This window comes from Fonsecaea erecta, assembly GCF_001651985.1.
Source record: "Fonsecaea erecta strain CBS 125763 chromosome Unknown Scaff2, whole genome shotgun sequence".
NCBI lineage: Eukaryota > Fungi > Ascomycota > Eurotiomycetes > Chaetothyriales > Herpotrichiellaceae > Fonsecaea > Fonsecaea erecta.
This window is the reverse complement of record NW_017387245.1, coordinates 2,109,979-2,130,450: the sequence shown is the minus strand read 5'-3', so window position 1 is coordinate 2,130,450 and position 20,472 is coordinate 2,109,979. Positions and strand designations below refer to the sequence as shown.

The 20,472-nt window shown below is 53.5% G+C and overlaps 8 protein-coding genes across 8 annotated transcripts; 5 read left to right on the top strand and 3 right to left on the bottom strand.

Moving 5' to 3' along the window:
* Positions 1 to 1,007: 1,007 nt before the first annotated feature.
* AYL99_02526 (hypothetical protein) lies at positions 1,008 to 2,480 on the top strand (the record flags this gene model as incomplete). Its single annotated transcript, XM_018834042.1, has 1 exon — positions 1,008 to 2,480. The coding sequence occupies one exon, from the start codon at positions 1,008 to 1,010 to the stop codon at positions 2,478 to 2,480; it is 1,473 nt and encodes a 490-aa protein (XP_018696666.1).
* A 31-nt stretch (positions 2,481 to 2,511) lies between these two features.
* Positions 2,512 to 3,508, bottom strand: AYL99_02525 (hypothetical protein; the record flags this gene model as incomplete). The annotated part of the gene is made up of 2 exons (XM_018834041.1): positions 2,512 to 3,130; positions 3,183 to 3,508. The coding sequence occupies 2 exons, from the start codon at positions 3,506 to 3,508 to the stop codon at positions 2,512 to 2,514; spliced, it is 945 nt and encodes a 314-aa protein (XP_018696665.1).
* A 1,074-nt stretch (positions 3,509 to 4,582) lies between these two features.
* On the bottom strand, positions 4,583 to 6,234 carry AYL99_02524 (hypothetical protein; the record flags this gene model as incomplete). The annotated part of the gene is made up of 3 exons (XM_018834040.1): positions 4,583 to 5,519; positions 5,581 to 5,615; positions 5,665 to 6,234. 3 exons carry the CDS (start codon positions 6,232 to 6,234, stop codon positions 4,583 to 4,585), a joined length of 1,542 nt encoding a protein of 513 aa, XP_018696664.1.
* Positions 6,235 to 7,059: 825 nt separating this feature from the next.
* Positions 7,060 to 8,883, bottom strand: AYL99_02523 (hypothetical protein; the record flags this gene model as incomplete). Its single annotated transcript, XM_018834039.1, has 4 exons — positions 7,060 to 7,216; positions 7,275 to 7,674; positions 7,728 to 7,824; positions 7,879 to 8,883. The coding sequence occupies 4 exons, from the start codon at positions 8,881 to 8,883 to the stop codon at positions 7,060 to 7,062; spliced, it is 1,659 nt and encodes a 552-aa protein (XP_018696663.1).
* A 2,161-nt stretch (positions 8,884 to 11,044) lies between these two features.
* Positions 11,045 to 13,147, top strand: AYL99_02522 (hypothetical protein; the record flags this gene model as incomplete). Its single annotated transcript, XM_018834038.1, has 6 exons — positions 11,045 to 11,348; positions 11,431 to 11,596; positions 11,645 to 11,907; positions 11,972 to 12,161; positions 12,222 to 12,375; positions 12,431 to 13,147. 6 exons carry the CDS (start codon positions 11,045 to 11,047, stop codon positions 13,145 to 13,147), a joined length of 1,794 nt encoding a protein of 597 aa, XP_018696662.1.
* A 313-nt stretch (positions 13,148 to 13,460) lies between these two features.
* AYL99_02521 (hypothetical protein) lies at positions 13,461 to 13,770 on the top strand (the record flags this gene model as incomplete). Its single annotated transcript, XM_018834037.1, has 2 exons — positions 13,461 to 13,503; positions 13,568 to 13,770. 2 exons carry the CDS (start codon positions 13,461 to 13,463, stop codon positions 13,768 to 13,770), a joined length of 246 nt encoding a protein of 81 aa, XP_018696661.1.
* Positions 13,771 to 14,993: 1,223 nt separating this feature from the next.
* On the top strand, positions 14,994 to 17,285 carry AYL99_02520 (hypothetical protein; the record flags this gene model as incomplete). Its single annotated transcript, XM_018834036.1, has 2 exons — positions 14,994 to 16,050; positions 16,102 to 17,285. The coding sequence occupies 2 exons, from the start codon at positions 14,994 to 14,996 to the stop codon at positions 17,283 to 17,285; spliced, it is 2,241 nt and encodes a 746-aa protein (XP_018696660.1).
* A 2,127-nt stretch (positions 17,286 to 19,412) lies between these two features.
* On the top strand, positions 19,413 to 20,042 carry AYL99_02519 (hypothetical protein; the record flags this gene model as incomplete). The annotated part of the gene is made up of 1 exon (XM_018834035.1): positions 19,413 to 20,042. The coding sequence occupies one exon, from the start codon at positions 19,413 to 19,415 to the stop codon at positions 20,040 to 20,042; it is 630 nt and encodes a 209-aa protein (XP_018696659.1).
* Between the last annotated feature and the right edge of the window lie 430 nt (positions 20,043 to 20,472).

The window sequence follows — 20,472 nt, the reverse complement described above, 5'->3', positions numbered from 1 at the left end:
CAACAAATGTCGACCGTCATGGGGGGTAGGGTACCCGCAGTAATAGTATGAGGGAAAAAGAAAAGTAAAGGGGACCCGTGCTTGGATGATGATGATGGTGCTGCCACTGGTTCGGGGGGGAGGACAAAGCGAAGAGCATTATCCACTTTCGCCATAGCAGATTGAACCCGGGGTATCGGGAGCCAAAAATAGCGAGCCTCTTGTTTGTTCGGTCGTATTTGACAGCCCTACCAGAAAGAGCCTGATGCCGTTTGATCTGGGATGAAGCCAGGCAGAAGCGGAAGGCCCAGGAGAAGGATCCACCCGTGGCACGAGTATTTCCAGGGAGTCAGGCTTGGAGATGAGGGTTCTCGAGAAATGATCGGCGCACGACGTCTCGGTATTTTGTGTAGTGAGGGTCAATGGTAGGGTCACGAGGTAACGGCCAAGTGATGGATTGAGAGAATTTCGGTGCAATATGTTTCCGTCTCCTCCCGTAAGTCGTCTTGGGAATACCACCCCTTCGAGAGGACGGGTTTCTTGGTGTAGCAACGGGTTGAGAATGATGGAATTGAGAAACTGTTGTTAGACTTGAGCCGAGGTCGAGCACCCTACAAGGAGTTAGTTGATGCTGCTGCTCAGTCAGCGATCGCCTGGAGAGTATTAACCCAGTGTTTCCTCCCTGGGATGATGATTCCATCCCATATTCGACGTGAAGGAGGATTTGATTGTTGTACAGAGAAGTGAGAGAGGAAGAAGGAGGAGATAAATAGTTCTAGGCAGGAGAGAATGCAGAGGAAACTGTTGCCTTGTCGTCTATGACATCGTCCCCGTTTATGTAAATAATAATATTATTGCCTGCGGTAGCCAAAATTGGTCGCCGCCTTTCGCTTGTTGCTGAAACTGCGCTTCTTCTTCACTTCCTTCAATTGAGATTTTGTCCAACTGGAGTTTGTCTTTCGCATGTTTCTGTACTAGACGCAGTGCTACAGTAGAGCTCACTGCACTGTCTTGCTTTCCATGCTGCAATGGATCTTTCTCCGCGAGCCCTTGTCAGGCTCCTCCTACCACGCCTGCCACTCTTGATCAAGACGATCGTCTTCAACACGCTCTCGTTGTCGCCGAATTCTTCGAAGCAGGATTTGACAACAGAGGTTGTTGTGGTTATTTTGCGATCTATCATGAGCGTTAGAAAGCCCATGGGGTATCTGCAACACATCTCCACGAAGGACCCGGGAATCAAAGGACCGATACGCATCGCCAAAGTGACCATTCCACCACCCCTTGACGAGGAGGGCCCGAGAGATGCTATTGTGAAGGCTATAAAAGAGCTTGGAGACGGCAGCGAAACATACACTCTTCCCGACGTTGGGGGCGTGGAAGCTGAATGGACTGGCTATCAAAAGGGCGTCCCTGCGCATGAACCTAGACCAGATGTCTCCGAAGACGACCACTACAGAATTCTCATGGCAAGCGTTTCGACTAGCACCACGATTCTATATTTCCATGGTGGTGCCTATTTTCTGATGGACCCGGCATCACATAGGGTGCCTGTTTCCCGTCTTGCACGGCTAACGGGGGGTCGAGGCTATTCTGTTAGATACCGCCTAGCTCCTCAAAATCCTTTCCCTGCTCAGTTGCTTGACGGACTGGTCGCTTATTTGTCGCTCCTGGCGCCTCCCAAGGGCCTCCCCCACGACCCTGTGCCTGCGAAACATATTGTATTTGCTGGAGACTCTGCTGGTGCCAATCTTGCTGTGGCGTTGTTGCAGCTCCTCCTGAGTCTGCAGAGAATGGCTGTGAGCAGCATCAAGTTCCATGGAGTCGATGTCCCCGTTGAAGTTCCGGCGGGCATTTGCCTTAACAGCGTCTGGGCCGATATATCTCGGTCACTGCCTTCCATTAACAAGAATGCTCACCTGGACTACCTGGATCCTCCCACAGCAGAAGGGGTATCAAAAGCCGATCCTCTTCCAGACAATCTGTGGCCAGCACGCCCTCCGCGAGCAAATATCTTCTGTAACGCCTCCATGATGACACATCCTCTCGTGTCACCGCTCGCTGCTGGCCCGGAACTCTGGAAGGGGATGCCTCCGGCATGGCTGTGCTTGGGCAACGAAGGCCTGGAGGACGAGATCACGATTCTTGCGCGCAGAATGCATCAGGGTGGCGGGGTGGTGGATTTCGTGGGCTACGAGGGGATGCCGCATTGCTTTGCCATGGTGTTCCCGAAAAATTCGAAAAGCAGAGATTGTTTTGAACGTCAGGCAAACTTTTGCTCGGATGTCGTCAACGGAACCAGCCCAACTTCGAGTAAATTCGTCTGGGTGAAGGCTTTCGCGAAACCATCAAGCATCGAAGAGCTCAACCCGGATCAACTGAGTCGACTTAGTGACCAAGAGGTGACGGACGCAATGAAAACAATGCAGAATCATGCCAGGAAACGGGAGGAAGAAGCCCTGATGACTTGGAACGCACAGCAAACTAGGGCCAAACTATAGGGCATTGCCGAGTTCCCCGACCGCGGCCTGTTCACAACTTTGCCTTGCTCGATGGGCGAGGTCTTGAACCCGTGTCGACCTCGTTAAACCACGGATAGAAGGGTGGCCCGTCCTGCTCGAGAGTGGCCGAGAATTTTGGCTCTCGCTTCTCCATAAAGCTTTGTACGCCTTCCTTGCAGTCCGGATTGGCAAACATGTGGTAGAGGACAGCACTGTCAAGAAGATGTGTTTCCTCCACCGATGGTTTTCCCCTCCACATCAACTCTCTGTTCATGAATCCGGCCAATACACTTGTCTTCTCCGCAATGGTCGTAGCGAGTTCCAGTGCTCGCTTCAAGACACCGGCTTGGTCCTCGATGACCTCTTGGAAGAGTGTTCCAAAATGCTTCGAGTCGCCTCTGTATACGTCGCCTGTCGTGAGCAGATACAGGGCGTTCGAGTACCCGATCAGTCTCGGTAGGAAGAAGGACGAGTTCGACTCCATGGTGATTCCTCGCCTGGCGAAAACAAAGCCATATTTGGACGACGCGTGGGCGATTCTAATGGCAGCCGACAAGCCCAGTGTCATCCCCAGACCAACGGCGGATCCGTTCAATGCGACAATCGTTGGTTTACGGCATCGGTAGATGCACAGATTAAGGCGACCACCACTATCACATCGGGTGAGCAAAGGATGTGGCGACGCAGCTGGAAGAGATGTACCTGTCGCGGTGATCCACCAATCTCTCCCTGTTTCCGCCACCGGGGAATCCGATTTCGAGATCGGCGCCCGCACAGAACATCTTGCCGGCTCCGGTGATGACGACACACTTGACGCGTTCATCGAGGTCGAACATGGGGTAGACCAGTTCGAAATCGCGCATCATCTGGACGGTGAACGCGTTGCCCTGCTTTGGACGGTTCAACGTCACCACGACCACGGCGGTAGCTTCCGGTGCATTTTCAGGGTAATGGGACACCTTGATATCCTTGACAGGCAGGGATTCGTAGGACGTGGGGATTTTGACCGTGACTGGATCCGGCAACATGTTGTCCCGAGAGAAATAGATACCGGGCTTGTAGGCAATGATGATGATGACCAACTAATCACCGACAAGTCGGGGGGACAATACGGTACGGAATTGACACGGCAGCCACAGCAGCTACCTGGATATAGATATAGATAAAGATATAGATATAGACATAAAAAGAGAAAGAGAAAGCATTAACCGGGGTAAAAACATGTGGTTAATTCCCAGAGCATTCTGTCCCAGGAGCGTGGTAGTTGGCAGGTTGGTTTGTTACGAGCCTCGGTAGCCCACGCCATTTGATTTGTGAACACGGATGGATGGATTTTCTGGGGGTTGAGCTGCACTGCACTGCCTTACGGGTTTAGTTAGTGAGTTACAGTTAGTGAGTTAGGGTGGGTGGCACTGGTGAACAATCGCTGGGCACACTCGATCTCCTCCTTCCTCGGTAATTGCCAAGAAAAAACATGATGCTGATGCTGATGTTGATGCTGATGCTGATGTTGATGATGATGATGATATATGGGATGGGACTACATACACAATAGGGCTAGAGAATGGAGTAAGTAATAGCTGGATACTAAGTAAATCATCAATTCTAGGAGGGGGGGAGGGAAGGAGGGAGGGACTCAGAGACGGGGGAAAGTTATGCTCTCCTCCCGCGTCCATATGTGTGTGTGTGTGTGTGTGTGTATACTGTATGTATGCTTCGGTGCCCATTGACCCATGGCATCGATAGATAGGCCCGTCAAGCTCAACGCTCGGTTGACCGTCTGGGTCAGGGGATCCCTGTTGAGTTTCTCTTCATGTATGTATGTATATATATATGTATGTATGGTTCTGACTTTGAGCCGGTGGTAGCCACAACGCCGTAGCATTCATTCACACATGCCTCATTACAAAGTATATATGTTTTGGGCCCAGGAACGAACGTGTTGTATTCCGTATCCAAATCCAAAGGATGTCTAAGCTCCATCTATGGTATGTATTCTATATATCTCTTCTTCTCTCCTCTCTCCCCCCCTCTCTCGGTCGACAGGTAAGGAAATGAGTAAACCACCCCAGAACCGCCGCAACCACGACATGGACCCACCCTCATACCGCCCGCACAGACTGCTGTGACGGCGGCTCGAAGCGCACCAGACACATGACGGCACAGGCGATGGCAGCAGCCACGGCGATGACGTCGTAGGGCAGGCCGAGCCAGGGCCCGCCGCGGCGGTCGAGGCCGGCGTTGAACAGGGCGGCGGTGACGGGGTAGGCGAGCATGATGCTGAGGGTCTCGGCGATGGCGAGGACGGAGAAGACGCGGCCCTTGTCGTGGGCGTCAATCAGGGCGGCGGCCAGGGCGCGCAGCGTGGCGGGGAACCCCGTCGACAGCGTCTCGATCAGCAGGCCCACGACCATGACGGCCGGGTGCGGCGCGAGGCCGATGACGGTGAAGGCCACGACCAGCACGGCCAGCGACGCGCGCGACAGCACCACGTTCTTCTGCACGGGGCTGAAGACGAACTTCGTGTCCAGCCGGCCCGACACCCACGGCAGCAGCGTGAACAGCACCACGCCCGCCGCCACCGCCTGCAGCGCGTAGATCAACGTCGCGTCCGCAAGCGTCCACCCGTACCGGTCCGACACGTACCGCTGCAGCAGGTCGCTCAGCGCGTAGCACACCAGCCGGAACGGGTACGTCAGCGCCACGAAGATGAGCCGCCAGTCGCTCCAGATCTTGACCAGCCGGCCCAGATCGAGTTGTCGCCATAAGCTAGTGCTGCTGCTGCTGCTGCTGTCGCCGCCCTGAGAATCTGCGCAAGTCGTGGTAGCCTGATCTCCCTGCCCGGCTTTAGTCTGGTCGTTCCCTTGCAGATGCAAGGTTTCTGGGAGGGTGGTGACGAGGGCGACGGTGATGACCAGCAGTGCGAGTCCCAGATAAATGGCGAGCCACGGATCACGTCGCATAAGGCCTGCTGCGAAGAGGGGTCCGATGACCTTGCTGAAGTGTCCGAAGGCGGTTGAGCGGAAGAACGTCTCTACCCTGTCTCAGGAGTCAGTGGCAAGGCCAAGCTGGTCAACATCCCTGAGGCTCGAGGACATACACTTTGTCACTCCGACTAATGTCGGTCAAGATACACTGGAGAGCCATCAGCTGCGTACCACCGTGGAGTGCATCCAAGGCTTACCACAAAAAGCAGCTCTGTCACGATAACTCCTCCACTCACGAGGTTGAGACCGGCACCCAGCCAAATCGCGGCAAGAGGTATCTGGCCGTCGAACCAGGTGACGAAGGCAATCCACACTTGAGTCAGGCACAGGACCGTGATGTTGAGGATCATCAGGTGCCGCCGACCGATGGCATCGGTGAGGATCCCCATAGGGATGCTCATGACGAGACCCGGGGCCGCGGCGAAGAACTCGAACCATCCCTTGAGTGTCGATATCTGCGTCTGCACCGGGCCGATCTTGCAGTAGGCCTCGGGGATCTTGCCGGTGGGCGGCAACGCGTCGAGAGGGTGGCGGCGGTACCATTGCGCGCAGTAGATGGTCTCGTAGATTTGGGTCTGAGCTGGCGCCAGGATCTGGAATCCTAGGTTGACGCAGAAGACCACGATGTAGATTCTGTAGAGGAGCCGGGAATGGTCGTTGGATTGGCCATTGCCATTGCCATTGTCGGGTGACGTGCCCAGCAGCGGCGCGAATTCTGTGAGACCTTCCTGGCGGCTGTTCTCATACTCAGCTTCGCCGAGCGACATGGTGCTCAGCGAGGGGACGACACCACCTGCACCAGCATCAATGGAATATCATGCAGAGCACAAGGAGTCCTGTCTAATAATGAAGAGATTGAGGGATGCCTAATGGCCATTGAGGGGTCCAGGGGGGGTGGATGTCTTTCTCTTCCTCGTGGTGAAGAAACGCTGCAGCCTGGCAAAGGTCGAATCGTGGTTCCATCAATCAAGCTGCATGCTGATCGATGTAACGAGTAAGAAAACGTCGGACGATCATCTGGATCCAATAAGTCGCATCCACGATCGAAGACACACGGACACCGTTTCACAGAAAGAAAGCTGTCAACACGAGCCAGCACTGATAACCGCAGAATGCCTGAGCCAGCCTCAACGGGCAGGTCAGAGACACCCACTCTGGGAAGATCCGCCAATCTATGACGGAAGGGTCCCAAACCACCTCGTTCCCGTTACATTTGGGGGCGGACTTCTGTCCTGGCGGTGGGCCCGCCAATGGTGGGAATATTATATGTCGTTGGTAAAACGGGCACTGACCACAGGATTTGGTATGGACACCCAGTACCAGGTACGAGGTACACGGGGAGCCATGCTCGCATCGTGGCCCCAGTCAGGTCAAGCTTTCTGGGGATCTTAATTATAGATAGATAGAACAGTACAGAGTATGTAATAGGCCACAGGTCTAGGCCGGTGATTGGCAACCAATTTCGCGTCATCTCGTACGCTTTATTCTCGGGTCAGCCCCTGTTGATTTCTGTGTATACTCCGTATACGGCTTACTGCCAGGCGAGAGCCATGGAAGAAACCTCCCATCTATCCCCCCTTCTTTTACAAAATCTAGAACTTGCTCCATTTACTCTTCGCTCTTATGCGCTTGCCAAAAACAAAAAACACAAACGGCACGGGTATCAGGGCAACCGCAAAGAAGCCAAATATGCTCGTTCCCCAAGGCACCCCAATGTTGTGGTACATAGGAGTTACGATGAGCGGAAACCTGTTACCACGTCAGCACCTGTTGAACCATCCAGAGTCATAGAGGGGGTGACACGTACGCTGCAGCGAAACATGATCGTAAAAATGTGTTGGCTGCCACTGCACTGGCAGCGTATCTCTGAAACGTATCGACTAGGTAGTTCAGCGCCGCCTGGAAGATGGTGAAGAACCCAAGACCGGTCATATACAGTCCGAGAACAGGCGCAATCCACGGGTACTTCGGATCGGATGTCCACCCCGTGATAAAGAGTCCTGACGAGAAAAGAAAAGACCCAAACATCATGGGGGGCAGACGCAACTCGGGTGCCACTTGGCCTCCGGACTTGCGGTTATACACCAGCTGGTTGTAAATGTTGATGGCAGCGCCAGTGATGGCTCCCACGAGAATGGCCAGGAATGGGAGCTCAGCGGGCAGGAGTTTCCAGTGGCGGTGTTCGCCAAAGATAATTGGGATGGCGCCTTGATAATCGGTCAGTCTTCATTCAACAGACCGAGAGGGAGAAGATGCTGACCCAGTTGCATGTACAGAATTCCATAACAGAAACTCGCATAAAGGGCCACCAATGCGCAAATTGGAGTCATCAACAACTGGAACGGCCGAATTAAGAACTAGAGTTGGTCAGCATGCCGTTGGGAGTGGTCAACCGTCCCGGCCTCGCTCACCTTGTGCGCCAACTCGGACACAGACACATCCCACTCCTCAAATTTCGCATGGAGGGCCCAGTTTCCACTCTGGTGTCGCAGGCGTCGCGCCTTGTATATCAGAAGTCGAGGAGGATATGACTCGTCCAAGAAAATGACATCGAGGACCAAGATACAGAGCTGCATGATTCCCGTGAGATACTCGGTCCATCGCCATCGGAGACTGGGCTGGACAACCATGGCGGCGCCGACAATGGGTCCAAAGACCGGACCGATGACCACCGCCATCGCATAGGATGCGATGGCAATACCTCTCTGGGACGCCGGGAACAAGTCACTTAGCACGCCGCCGGTATTAGTGACAGGCGCCGAAGAGAAGAACCCGGCAAAGAATCTCGTGATCATGATGGTCTGGAGGTCTTTGGCGGCACCCGTGGCGAACGAGAAACAGGCAGAGACGAACATGGGCGGCAGGACAGCATTCTTGCGGCCATAGACCTCCGAGAGAGGTGCCCACAGCAGAGGGCCGATCCCGAATCCCATCAGGAAAAGCGTGGTTCCCAGCGTCGCGACCTCGCTGCCGACATGGAATTCATGTGCCACCTGCTGTGTCCCTGGACTGTAGCTACTGCTCGCCCAGGTGGCAGTCATGGTGGTGAAGCCGTACAAGGCCGTGGTGAAGACTTTCTTCTTCATGTTCCAGTTGACAGGCCTGTACGGGTCATCCGGGCCGTCGAAGTCGACGAGGTCTTCGACCGTCGTCTGCCGGTGTTCTAGCGGATGGGTAAAAGTGCCTATGGGTGCCCGGGATCTGAGACGCGACAAGATGGTCTCCCTCCGGGTGACTATTCTGTTGAGACTGGCTGTCCGACCCGTCGCGATGGACGCAGTCCGCCGATCCTCCTGCGACTTTTCCTCGTCCGGGTCCAGGTCGCCATACTCGGAGTTTGTAGTTTGGCGGGAGAGGTCGGTGGCCAAGGTCTCGGTCGGCGACATGGCTTGGTCTCGCATGACGATGTCGCCCATGGTGCCGCACGTCTGTGTTATTCTGGTTATCACCCATGGTCGCATGTTGGAGCTTGGGTGATTATATGCCGACGGCGGCGGATGGTCAATTCCGATATCGCCGACGTCATTCTGCGGCGAGGGATTCTGGTAGGATGGACAGGGTGACAGGCTAATAGTCGGCAGCAGAATCAGCACAAAAAGAGATCCTCAGACGGCCGTGTTTGCCGAACACGACACGACAGGCCAGGCACGGAGTTTGTCCAGCTTCAGGTTCAGGTGGTATGGTAGGTGGGTTGGTAGCTCGGTAGGTACACGGGTGGATGTGGCTGTCGGTGGGTGGTGGAGTAGCATCTGCGCCATTTATTCAGCTGCGCTCTTCGCCTGACTGATTTTCTTGACTTTTTCTTGACTCTCTTTTTGCCCCGTCCAGACAGACAAGGCTTCTTGTTGTTCCCCCGATCTTCGGCGTCGGAAATATCGCAGATCGGCCTCGACGCGTAAACACTATTCATTACCTCGTACTCAGTCCTGTCCCCTGGACTGGTACCTCTTGCGAGCTTGCGACTAGGCCATCACCTGCATCTCGTACAAAGTCTCACCCCCCCCGCATTGCCCACAACAGGCACCTTCAGCAGCTAATCAATCCACTGGACCTCGGACGAGAAAGTCTCCGTATCTTCCTAACTCCCCGCCGCTGTGCCCAAGTCTCCGATGCAGTGTACTTTGCCTGCCTTCCGACTCCTGCAGTGGAGGGTACACAAACTGAAAGAGATGGGACTGTCGGTCGATGAGTCTGCAAGAAGTAGCGCATGCGAGTCGTGTGTGAGTAATAGACGTTGGACCAGGACTTTACCACACCGAAAGGTCTGGACCCGTCATCCGTGCTTCTACGGCTGCTGCCAGCTCCCTTTGTGCCGGTACCGTCCATTACGCCTTCAAACCCTACCCATAATCACTCACTGAATGGTCTCTTTGTGAACATGCCCGGCATCTCGAAAAATAGTCCAGGTGTACGGCGCACACGGTCCTCTGACACCCCCATCGAATTACCACTCAAGCCCTGCTGCAACAGAATCATGGTGTGATGTTAATAACCTCGTCAATTCCAACAAGACCCCGATAAGACTCTGTCAGTACTTTGGTGACTCTCGGTAGTGGGAAGGCCGTCAATACAGCCGAGAGTAACACGCCACGTCCTCATTGAGCCCAATGCGAGCCCTGTCTACCCCCTTTCGGGTCCAGCCTGGCAAGCCTCACAACTATCCCGAAAGCACAGATGGACAAGCTTGCCTTCTCACTTTCAGGCACCCCATATGGACTGGGCCTTGATTATTTATGATATCCTCGCGGCCCCCAACTTCCTTCGGCCTTTCGGTCCAAGCCGTGCAGCGAGCCTCTTTCAGCCTCGCCGCTTCGTTGCAATCTCCAAAGGCCGAGATCGCGAATACGGCGGGTTTTTTGTAGAGTCACCACTGTAAACGAGTCACTGGGCCTCTTACCTCAACATGGCTTGCCAGGGAAACCCACTTAAACGGGTCTGGACTGTTTCCATTCCTTGCTACCTTATTCCCCCCACTGCCGCAGATGGCGATGTTGCGGACCCTTTCACTCGTCTTGTTTATATACCTTTCGACCAGTTGGGAGCCAGGCCAAAAAGAGCGAAATTCCAAATGGGGTTTGCTTTATGTCTAACATCCCCAGACCTATATGAGCTTTGTGGGACGGAGTCCTTTGTACATGTGCCTTTCACAGATTAAACGAGCACTAGTTCCACCACAAGCATAGGGATCCAGTACTGGCGTCAGAGACCAACTCGTCTTCGTTACATCGAGCAATGTGTTGATTTGAAGAGTTAGGTAAGAGGCAGGCGTATTACCCCGGCGCGAAACTACTGCCAAGTATCTATCTCACTGCCATGCTGACGGTGTGGCCGGCCAATTCCCATCCATAAGCGGAACGGAATGATTACCCTGTCGTCCGCGAGCCTCGACCGACCACGGACGCGGTTGATGCATATCAAAATACGTCCACAGCCGAGAGCTGTGTAAGAGAGATAAATAGGGCGTCTTCTGCCCAGCTGCAATGATATGTCTTGCTCCCGATTTACAGAGCGCAACATCGCTCCCAAAGTTCAGGCTCACCGTGACTACGTGCACTACTTCAATACCCCCAGCACGCCATGGATCCATCCAACGAGGTTTTCTCCGTTGGAGGCATAGAGGTGGCACAAAAGAAGATCTCACCCATCGACGACCCTCATGCGAATTACAACGGACTGGACCCATCGTCGACAACATTGCCCAAGGGATATAAGAAAGATCCTTCTCGTCGTGGCTTCGAAGTCGCAACGATCTGGGACCGTGATGTCGAGGTGCCGATGCGAGATGGGATCATCCTTCGCGCCGATATCTTTCGACCTGCGGACGCCAACGAGAAGGTCCCCGCTTTGATTGCTTGGGGTCCGTATGGGAAATCTGGAACAGGTAAGCGTCTAGTTAGTGATGTGGTTGTCACAGTTGTGTGCCTTGAGAAAGGAGTCACTGATACTCGTGGTGTTTCATGCAGGCTTTCTGGGTTTAGATCTGGTTCCCGGCCGAGTCGGAATTCCAAAAAGCATGCTTTCCGGGTTGGAGTCCTTCGAGGCACCAGATCCCGCCGAGTGGACTGCCCACGGCTACGCTGTAGTCAATATCGATGCCAGGGGCGTCTTCAAATCCGAAGGAAATCACAGGTTCGCATGTCGATTTCTTCCGGTCGCTTCACATGCTGACTGCCTCAGATGGAACGGAACTGCCGAGGGACGGGACGGCCATGATGCCGTCGAGTTCATAGCAGGCTTGCCTTGGTGCAATGGCCATGTCGCTTTGATCGGTGTCTCTTGGCTGGCCATGGCTCAGTGGTACATTGCCGCAGAGAGGCCTCCTCATCTGAGCTGCATTCTGCCACTGGAAGGCCTGAGCGACATGTATCGCGAATCCCTCTGTCGCGGAGGCGTGCCGTATCTGCCGTTTTGGCACTTTCTGAGGGATCATGGCTTGTATGGTGAGTGGAACGAGGACGTCATCAAACGCAGAAGAGCACTACTAATGGCTCCTCGTGCCGCCAGGGGAGAACCTACAGGAGGATCCGATTGCAATGCTGGCCAAGTATCCGCTCATGAATGCATACTGGGAGGACAAGCGGGCAAAGGTGGACCTGATCAACGTGCCTGCTTACATACTTGCCAGCATGTCGACTGGACTGCACACTGTTGGCTCGATCAGGGGGTTTGAAGACATACCACACGACAAAAAATGGTCAGCATACTAGGTTGTTGATACCTGTGCGGACCAAGACTGACGAACTGCTTGACTTAGGCTCCGCTTGCATCCAACCCAGGAATGGCACGATTTGTACCAGAAGGAGACCATTGATGACTTGAGAAAGTTCCTGGACTTCTACACCAAAGGCATCAAGAATGATTGGGAGGAGACTCCCAAGGCTCGAGTCTCCGTAATCCGCTATAATCAGGTCAGCGAGTGGTGCCCATGAGCGAGAGCAACGTGACTGACACACCTTGTATCAGACCCCGATCGTCAACATCCCCTTCTCGACCTGGCCGATCCCTCAGACTCAGTACAAGACACTATGGCTCTCCGGGGAACAGTCCTTGGAAGACGTGCCCGGGACTGCTGTATCAGGCAAAGTTTCGTATCAGTCAGATGCCCCAGCGGAGCAGATTGACAACGATCCTGAATTCGCCGAGTTCGTCTACTCGTTCACTGAAAAATCCACTCTCATCGGTCCGTCGAGAGCGGTCATATACATGTCGTGTGCCGACCACGACGACATGGATGTCTTTGTGATCATTCGCAAAGCCGACCGGAATGGAAAGGTCCTGCAAAATCTCAACATTCCCCTGGACGTGCTTGGGTTAACGTCTGAAGAAGAGGTCCAAGACATCAACAGCCTGAAATACATTGGGCCATCTGGCATTTTGCGGGCAAGCCACCGTACTCTCGACCCGAAACTATCCAAGCCTCACTGGCTGGCCCATGATCACACACAGGAGCGGAAGATTTCACCAGGTCATATTGTGAAGCTGGAAATTGGGATGTGGCCGGCAGCGATCCAATTCGAGGCCGGTGAAAAGCTGATCTTTAGGGTCGCAGGTCATCAGATGACATTGGCAGAGTTCGTTCCGTTGCGTGGGCAATTCCACACAGGAAACAAGGGGAAGCATACTTTGCACTTTGGCGGCCAGTATGACAGTCACATTGTGGTCCCTTTTGTCCCAATATGAGGGACATGTATCCTGAACACAGGTTGGACGTTGGTAGTGAACCCTGGAGTAAACACTGGATGAAAGCAAATTATCACTTTGATAAAGAACTCGACGAGGAGATGAGGTCGGACTGTGTGGGGAGATGTGTAGGATATGAGAAGGAGGAGACATACTAGATAAGAATAATTACGCGAGTACGCAGTGCGAACACCTGGACGGGTGCCAGGAGTCTTGGCGCTCGCTTCTTCTTCGACGTCACTTCGTCTGAACATCATCCAGCCTCACTCCGTTAGGACCTGGCCATGGACTTCAATTGAACAGCCGAAACAAAATGAACTTGGAACTCAGAAGACAAGTGATCGGCGTATACAAAGGTAGGGGAGCCATCAAAACCATCCTGTTCCCTTGGCCAAGCTCCTAGACTAAGGTCATCTGCAGAGCTGCTGGAGATGGGCAAGCACTATCCGCTGGGCTATGACTATTTCCGACCCAGGTTGCACAAGGCATTCATGTCCAAGGCTCATCTGACGGATGAAGAGCAGATACGTCAAGGGATCAAACGAGCAGAATTTGTGAAGAAAGAGATCGAGGCGCTTTACTTCCTGAAAAAATACCGATCGATGAAGCAGCGATATTCCTGAACGATTGTGTCAAGGGGTTCCCAGAAGAGCGAATCGGTAGAAGCTCATGGATGACCCACAGGAATTGAAGAGTGGCTGGAGAGAGGGCAGCCTTCAGAAAGCAGCAGAGACGCACTCAGTCAGGATCAGCTTCAGCTTCAGCCCGACAAATCCGGGCGAGAACTTTCCGAAAGGGTCGACACATTCCCCGAGACTGCCACCGTAAGCCCGAGGAGTCATTTGAGGCACCCACCATGCGTCTCTGCGGCTTCCAAACCTACGACGGAATCCTGATGTCTGGGGAGCTGCACGAAGTCACCTCTCTCATAACCCAGAGAGGTCGAGGTTGGATCGACAAATAGCATTCCACATCGAGCCACTTAGCAGAGCAATGGCATACGAGTTGTTCAGGGGATTTTTTGGGAGCAGAGGAGAGGGCTTCCGCCAACGAGAGGACACAGTTAGATGCAATGTCTGGTGTGAGCTACATCGTATAGAATTTTGTCTGCTCGTAGAGGGTGACGGACAATGAAAAAAGGACACAGGCACAACACGTCGTATGGATGTAATGTGAGCAACATCCAATACTGCACCCAGCTAGACAGAAGACAAACCTGCAACTCCCAGGAGGCAATAGACAAACGCTGAAACAATGCCAAGACGCCCTGTGCCGCGCCAGGACGGCGCTCTTAGCCTCTTAGCCACCGGCACCACCCAAGTCGTGCCCAGTCAGGTGCATCGTGCTCTAACAAAGTCCTATCCCACCCACCCTGACAGCCCTCTCCCCTGCGCAAATCGACACACCTTTTCGACACTCGCTCGTTGACCATCTTCATTGATATCTGTGCCGTATATCAGCTCAATATCCAATCAGTCCACCACACCCCGTACCTTCACGCAGTGCACGCGTGACAACCCCAGTCCACGGCATCGCAGCTGTACGATCTGTCCTCAAGCTTTCCCTTTGCTCAACCTTTATCCTTTCCACAAATCACCGTTTCCTCAGTTTTTCCCATCGAACGCTCCGGTGCCGGCTACCCTGAACCCTTCCGAGCTGCGCCAGTCTGTCCAAATCGACACCGAGTCCCTCGCCGGATCTCATGTTGAAGAAACGAAGACTCTGCTTGCCCTCCGCTCGACCTTCCACAACGCTCCGAGTCGTCCCAGCCCCTCCGCCTCCCTCTTGTTACGCTTCCGCCTCACAAGCAGAAAAATTCACCCGCCATACCGCGCTGCCGTGTTAGATGGCAGATGGTGCGTTCCGGTTCCACCAGCCTGGAGCCGGGCAGTATTACCCCACCCAACACACCTCGCATCGGAATCAGAATCGAGCCACCTCGCCTTCTGGCGCACGGAGACCTTACACCAACGACACCCCTTCTCCCTCGAGATCGCCCGTGGGCCATTCCGTCGCGCACAACTTCAATATGTACTCTCAGAATGGATACCAGACACAGCACAGCCTCATGAACGGAGCGCAAACCCATCAACGTTACGCGAATCTTCACCTGCCAAAATACCAGCCACCCCATCATGGCCATCACGCCGTGGCTCAACACCACGGGCAACACCATCATGCTGGGCAATTAGGACATCAACACAATCTTTCAGGTGGTTTTCAATCCGGAACCCCTCATCTACCCACCTACGCTCACGAGCATCTCTCGAACGGGAATGGTAATGGACTACCGCACGACGATACAGATGAGCCGGACAACGAATATTGGAGGGAACAGAAACAGTTTTGGGAAGAAAGCAAAGATCTCAACGGCCCGAATCAGCGCGCGCGCACCGTGGCGCATCACTCCAAGGGCGTCAACTACGTCCCGTTAGGGGCCGCTGCGGAGGATCTTCAGACGGACAACGCTCGGACAACCACATCAAATGGCCAGTCTTCAGGCAGACAAACCTGGGATGAGCTGGATCTGGGAGGCCAGGGCCTCTGTGCGCTTTCCCCGGTGCTGTTCAATCCGTCCTACCATTTCTTGAAACGCCTCGACCTTGTATATAACCAACTAGAAGCCCTGCCGCCGGAGATTGGGCAGTTAAAGAACCTTGAACATCTGGATGTCTCCTTTAATCAACTGACGGAATTGCCAGAAGAGATCGGCATGCTCACGAACCTCAAGCAGCTCCTCCTGTTCAATAACCACATTCAGACCCTGTGTTACGAACTCGGCTTTTTGTACAAATTGGAGATGCTCGGCGTCTATGGGAATCCACTGGAGCAAGGGCAACGCGACAAGATTACGGAGGGCGGGACAAGGAAACTGATTGAATATCTCCGCGAGAGCATGCCAGGTCTGTCCCATATATTTGCTTGTTGCGATTCCACAGCTAATGTTGCGTTAGAACCCCCGCCTCCGCGAGAAAGAGAATGGCACCAGATCGAGGAAATCGACGAGAATGACCCCACGCAGGACACTATCAAGGTGTTGAATTACAACATTCTGTGCGACCGCTACGCAACGCAGCAGCAGTATGGCTACGTTCCCGAACGCGTTCTGACTTGGGGCTTCCGCAAGACTTTGATACTCGAAGAGATCCGGGAGATGAACGCCGACATTGTCTGCCTTCAGGAACTAGACCGGTGCAGCTATGATGATTACTTCCGCGGCGAACTTTCCATATCGGGCTACAAGGGATACTACGCACAGAAAAGCCGTGCTGAGACGCTGGGTGACGCTGCGAGGTTTGTCGATGGGTGCGGCACCTTCTGGAAAGACAAGAAATATATGGTGCTGGACACTCAACATCTTGTTCTTGGAAGAAAAGCGGTCGAGCGACCTGGTGCCAAAGCCTCGGCAGACATGCTCAACCGGGTCTGGCAGCGAGACGACATTGCGACGGTTGTGTTCTTGGAAAACCGTGTCACTGGTTCTCGCGTGGTTGTCGTGAATGCTCACATCTACTGGGATCCGGCGTTCAAAGACGTGAAACTGATCCAAGCGGCTGTCCTCATGGAGGAATTGTCCAAGCTCACGGACAAGTACGCCAAATTCCCGCCGGCGACCAACAAGCAGGCCTTCCGCTTCTCTGACGCAGAAGACGACCCGCTCCCGGACCCTGGGCCGTCATTGTCGTATACGTCGGGTCCCCAGATCCCCATGATCATCTGTGGAGACTTCAACTCGGGAGCAGGATCTGCCGTCTACGATCTCTTCACCAAGAAGGGTCTGAATGCTGAGCACGCCGATTTGGACGGCCGAGATTATGGCGCCTTCTCCCGGGCAGGTATGTCCCACAACTTTACGCTCAAGTCCTCCTATGCCGCCATTGATGGAGAAATGCCGTTCACGAATTATACGCCAAATTTTGTCGACGTCTTGGATTACATCTGGTACTCGAGCAATTCCTTGCGCGTGGTTGGACTGCTTGGGGCCATCGACCCCGAATACCTGAAGCGCGTTCCCGGTTTCCCGAATTTCCACTTCCCCAGTGATCACATTGCAATCGTGGCCCAATTCAAGGTCGAGAAGCAACGCAACGCCCAGAAAGCTGTGGAAGCCGACTTTGGCCCCTCGTCGAAGAAGTAGGGTTTCGTTCAGACACGGTCCAGCGGATTTACAAGTGTGGCTCTCTTGGGTGAGGCTTCCGTCGGCTAGGTAAGGAAAGGGGTCTAGACGGAATGTGGAGCAGCATTTTTCGGGAATACTGGTGGATTTCGCAACACGGGAGACGTCCAAGGGGAGGGGGTGGGTGTGAAGGTAAATGGCACACGTGGGTCGACAAAGGTTTCGAGCTGGAGTTTTGTGTGAGATATGTGTGCGGGTTTTCGGGTCTCTCTGCTTTTGCATGGCATCTATGCAAACTTTTGTCTCGAGTCATTGGACATCGATGGGAATCCAAATATTACGCACGCGCTGACTTATTCGCGCGATGGGGGAATGACAATAACAAGTTTGCGTCTTCGATGTTCCTCGTCCAGTATGTGCACTATGTGCATAAGTACCCGCACCAAGTTTTGCAACACGCGTTTTCTCAATCTACCACTACCCTGTTGTTTCATCAGGCTCAAATGGCACCAAATCGCGACCTCAGAATCCAACAGGCCATTTAAGACCATAGCAATATATCTATACCTCTATTCGTGCCACCGCGGCCGCGAACGATATGCACTACGCCACGTTAAGTTAAGTCGCAGATCAAAGGGCTCTTTCTTAATCGGCCACGACATCTCACGAACCAAACATGGTAACTATGATCCAGCAGTGAGCGAACTTTCAAGAGAGAGTCATCCTTGCGCACAGCGTCTGGACATCGCATGAGTTTGTATTCTATCTCATGTCTTATCGCCATGACTGCCCACCGTTTGGCTGGCTCCTAGGGCCACAATTTGGGAACGTGATGTCGACAGAAAGAGTTCACGCGTGGTCGATGTGTGGTTGTTTTCATGGATTTCGTCTGAGGTCTCGGACGTAGGCACTCCGAGACGGGGACCGGGAGCATCGAAGGCATCATGGTCGTTGGCGGTCTTGTAGAGATAGGCAAAGTTGCTATGCGGCGAGGCGTTGAACCTCCAGTTGGCCCAGCAACTCGTAAATTCCTGAGGATTGATTGCCAGAGCAGAGCGTCTTAAGAACATTGGGCGACAAAATCCTTAATAGATGATGCTTTGAAGTAGCATCGGAAAAGCCGACGATGAATATCAGGAAGATCACGCTCTCTGAAGCAAACCGTCAAGAGAGCAAATTCAAGCAAGCTTAGCTTTAAGAGTTCGTTGTAGGCCTTAGAATTCTTGACCTTTTGATCGTTGACAAAACGACGGAAAATGATGGCTCTACGAAAAACTTTGCCAGGAAAGTAATGGTTTTGTAGCAACTATGTTGTCGCACGCAGACGCTCGCAAAGACTGATTGCGAAAATCACCTCGTGGCTTGTTTCTCTTGTGGTGGGGAGCTTGTCAGGATGGGAAAAAAGGTGTCCGGGATATGTTATCGCATGTACAAGTCTGCCTCGAAAGACTGTCGCTGGGGAGAGATAGTTGGCGAGAACGAAACTTGGGGAGAGAGACACTTTACGTGAGGGACACCTGACGTGAGGGACCTCTAAAGTGAGAGACCTCTAAAGTAAGAGACCTCTAATGTAAGAGACCTCTAATGTAAGAGACCTCTAATGTAAGAGACCTCTAAAGTAAGAGACAGTTAGCGTGAGAGATAATTGGCAGAGATGTGACTGGTCAGAAAGACAATTGGGCAACTCCAAGGTGGTCGGGCCAATCATAGACGGCGCTAGAGCCCCTAAAAACACAGGCCCTGAATGAAAGAGGACTGAACCCCAGGGAATGATCCAACTATTAAACCACTGAATGATTCGATGCATGATAGCTTTATGAAAAGAGCATAAACTCCAGGCACATGTGCGATTCCTGACATCTCTACCTTAGGCAGCAACTCACGATGTGTTGTTGTGAGGAAAAGCGAAACGGCTCAGTGTGCTCCTCATGTGGACAAGTGCTCGAGCAAAAGCTGGAGCTTCGTCGCTGTCTTGCAGCACGGTTTCGAGGGTGGCTCTGCACAGGGCACAATCTGCACGTAGTATACTCTTACACTCCAAAACCATGCAACATATGCAAAGGCAGCATCCCAGGCACACGAACCGTGACATGGCACTCCCTCCAACCACACGAGAACGTGCACGTGCAGCGTTTTCCTCCGGCCAACATGCACTGGCATGATGACCCTTGTCAGCGCGTAGAGACAATTCAGAATCAGGCCATGAACGAGCTGCAACATCACCAACATGCTGAGACTGCTGAACACCTCCAAACCTCGCAGCAAGGCGAACCCGTCCAGCCAGCAGAGACAGATCGACTCGGATCTAATCAGGGACGAGCCGGAATTGACGACGGTCGTCCTGAACAGCCTGGCCCGAGTGTGCAAATCCAACCTGCCAACAGCTCGGATGAGGAATATGTGTGGATGGACGAAGTCGATCTCGCGACCGCCGTTCAAATAGCCCAACAAGACTTCAAGCTTGACTTTCTGGCCGCCATGGCACACCAGGCATGGATAATGCAAGGGATCCATGATCGTCGCTTGATGCAAGGACGGGAACAGGGATACACCGGGGGCGGAGTTGATTTAGGCCCTGCCAATGTCGTTGCCAGTGCCGCCGATGTTGTGCAAATTGGACAAGATCCATTGGCGATCCGCGTGGCTCGTGGGCCATTCGGTATTGTTCGAACGAGGACCTTTGACGGCGTCGTGGTCACAGAGCTTCCGTTGAGACCGCCGAATGAGAGGGCGATGAGAGATGCCGTTGGAAGATTGATTCTCGACCGGCCAGCATGACCAGGAGGCGAGCTTCACAGCCTCATCTTTTCAACCCAAACTCCTTTCTCTCCCTCTCTTCCTCGGCTCTTCTCCGCTGAGACTCTCGAAAGTCTCGAAGCTTTCGTTCCAATGCGGCCTTTTGGCCCAGGAGCTGGGCACGCTTCGTCTCTAACATCTCAAGAGATCCAAGGAACACCTTGTTGTCACCCACAGCCACGGCGATGGATTCAGCTGCTCCCACTTGCGGGCTTGTTTCTTCGTTCGGAGTTTGATTGGACAATGCCGACGGAGTCAAGGATTTCTGCGCTTGCTGGAGGGAGGATAGAGGGTTTGTTAGCTTTTGGTTCATTGCAGGACAGGTGTATTCGTCTCAGATCTTGGGGTGGGTGACATTTGATCAGAGACGGGGAGTCCGCTTGTGATGGGGAGAGTTTGGTAACGAGACACG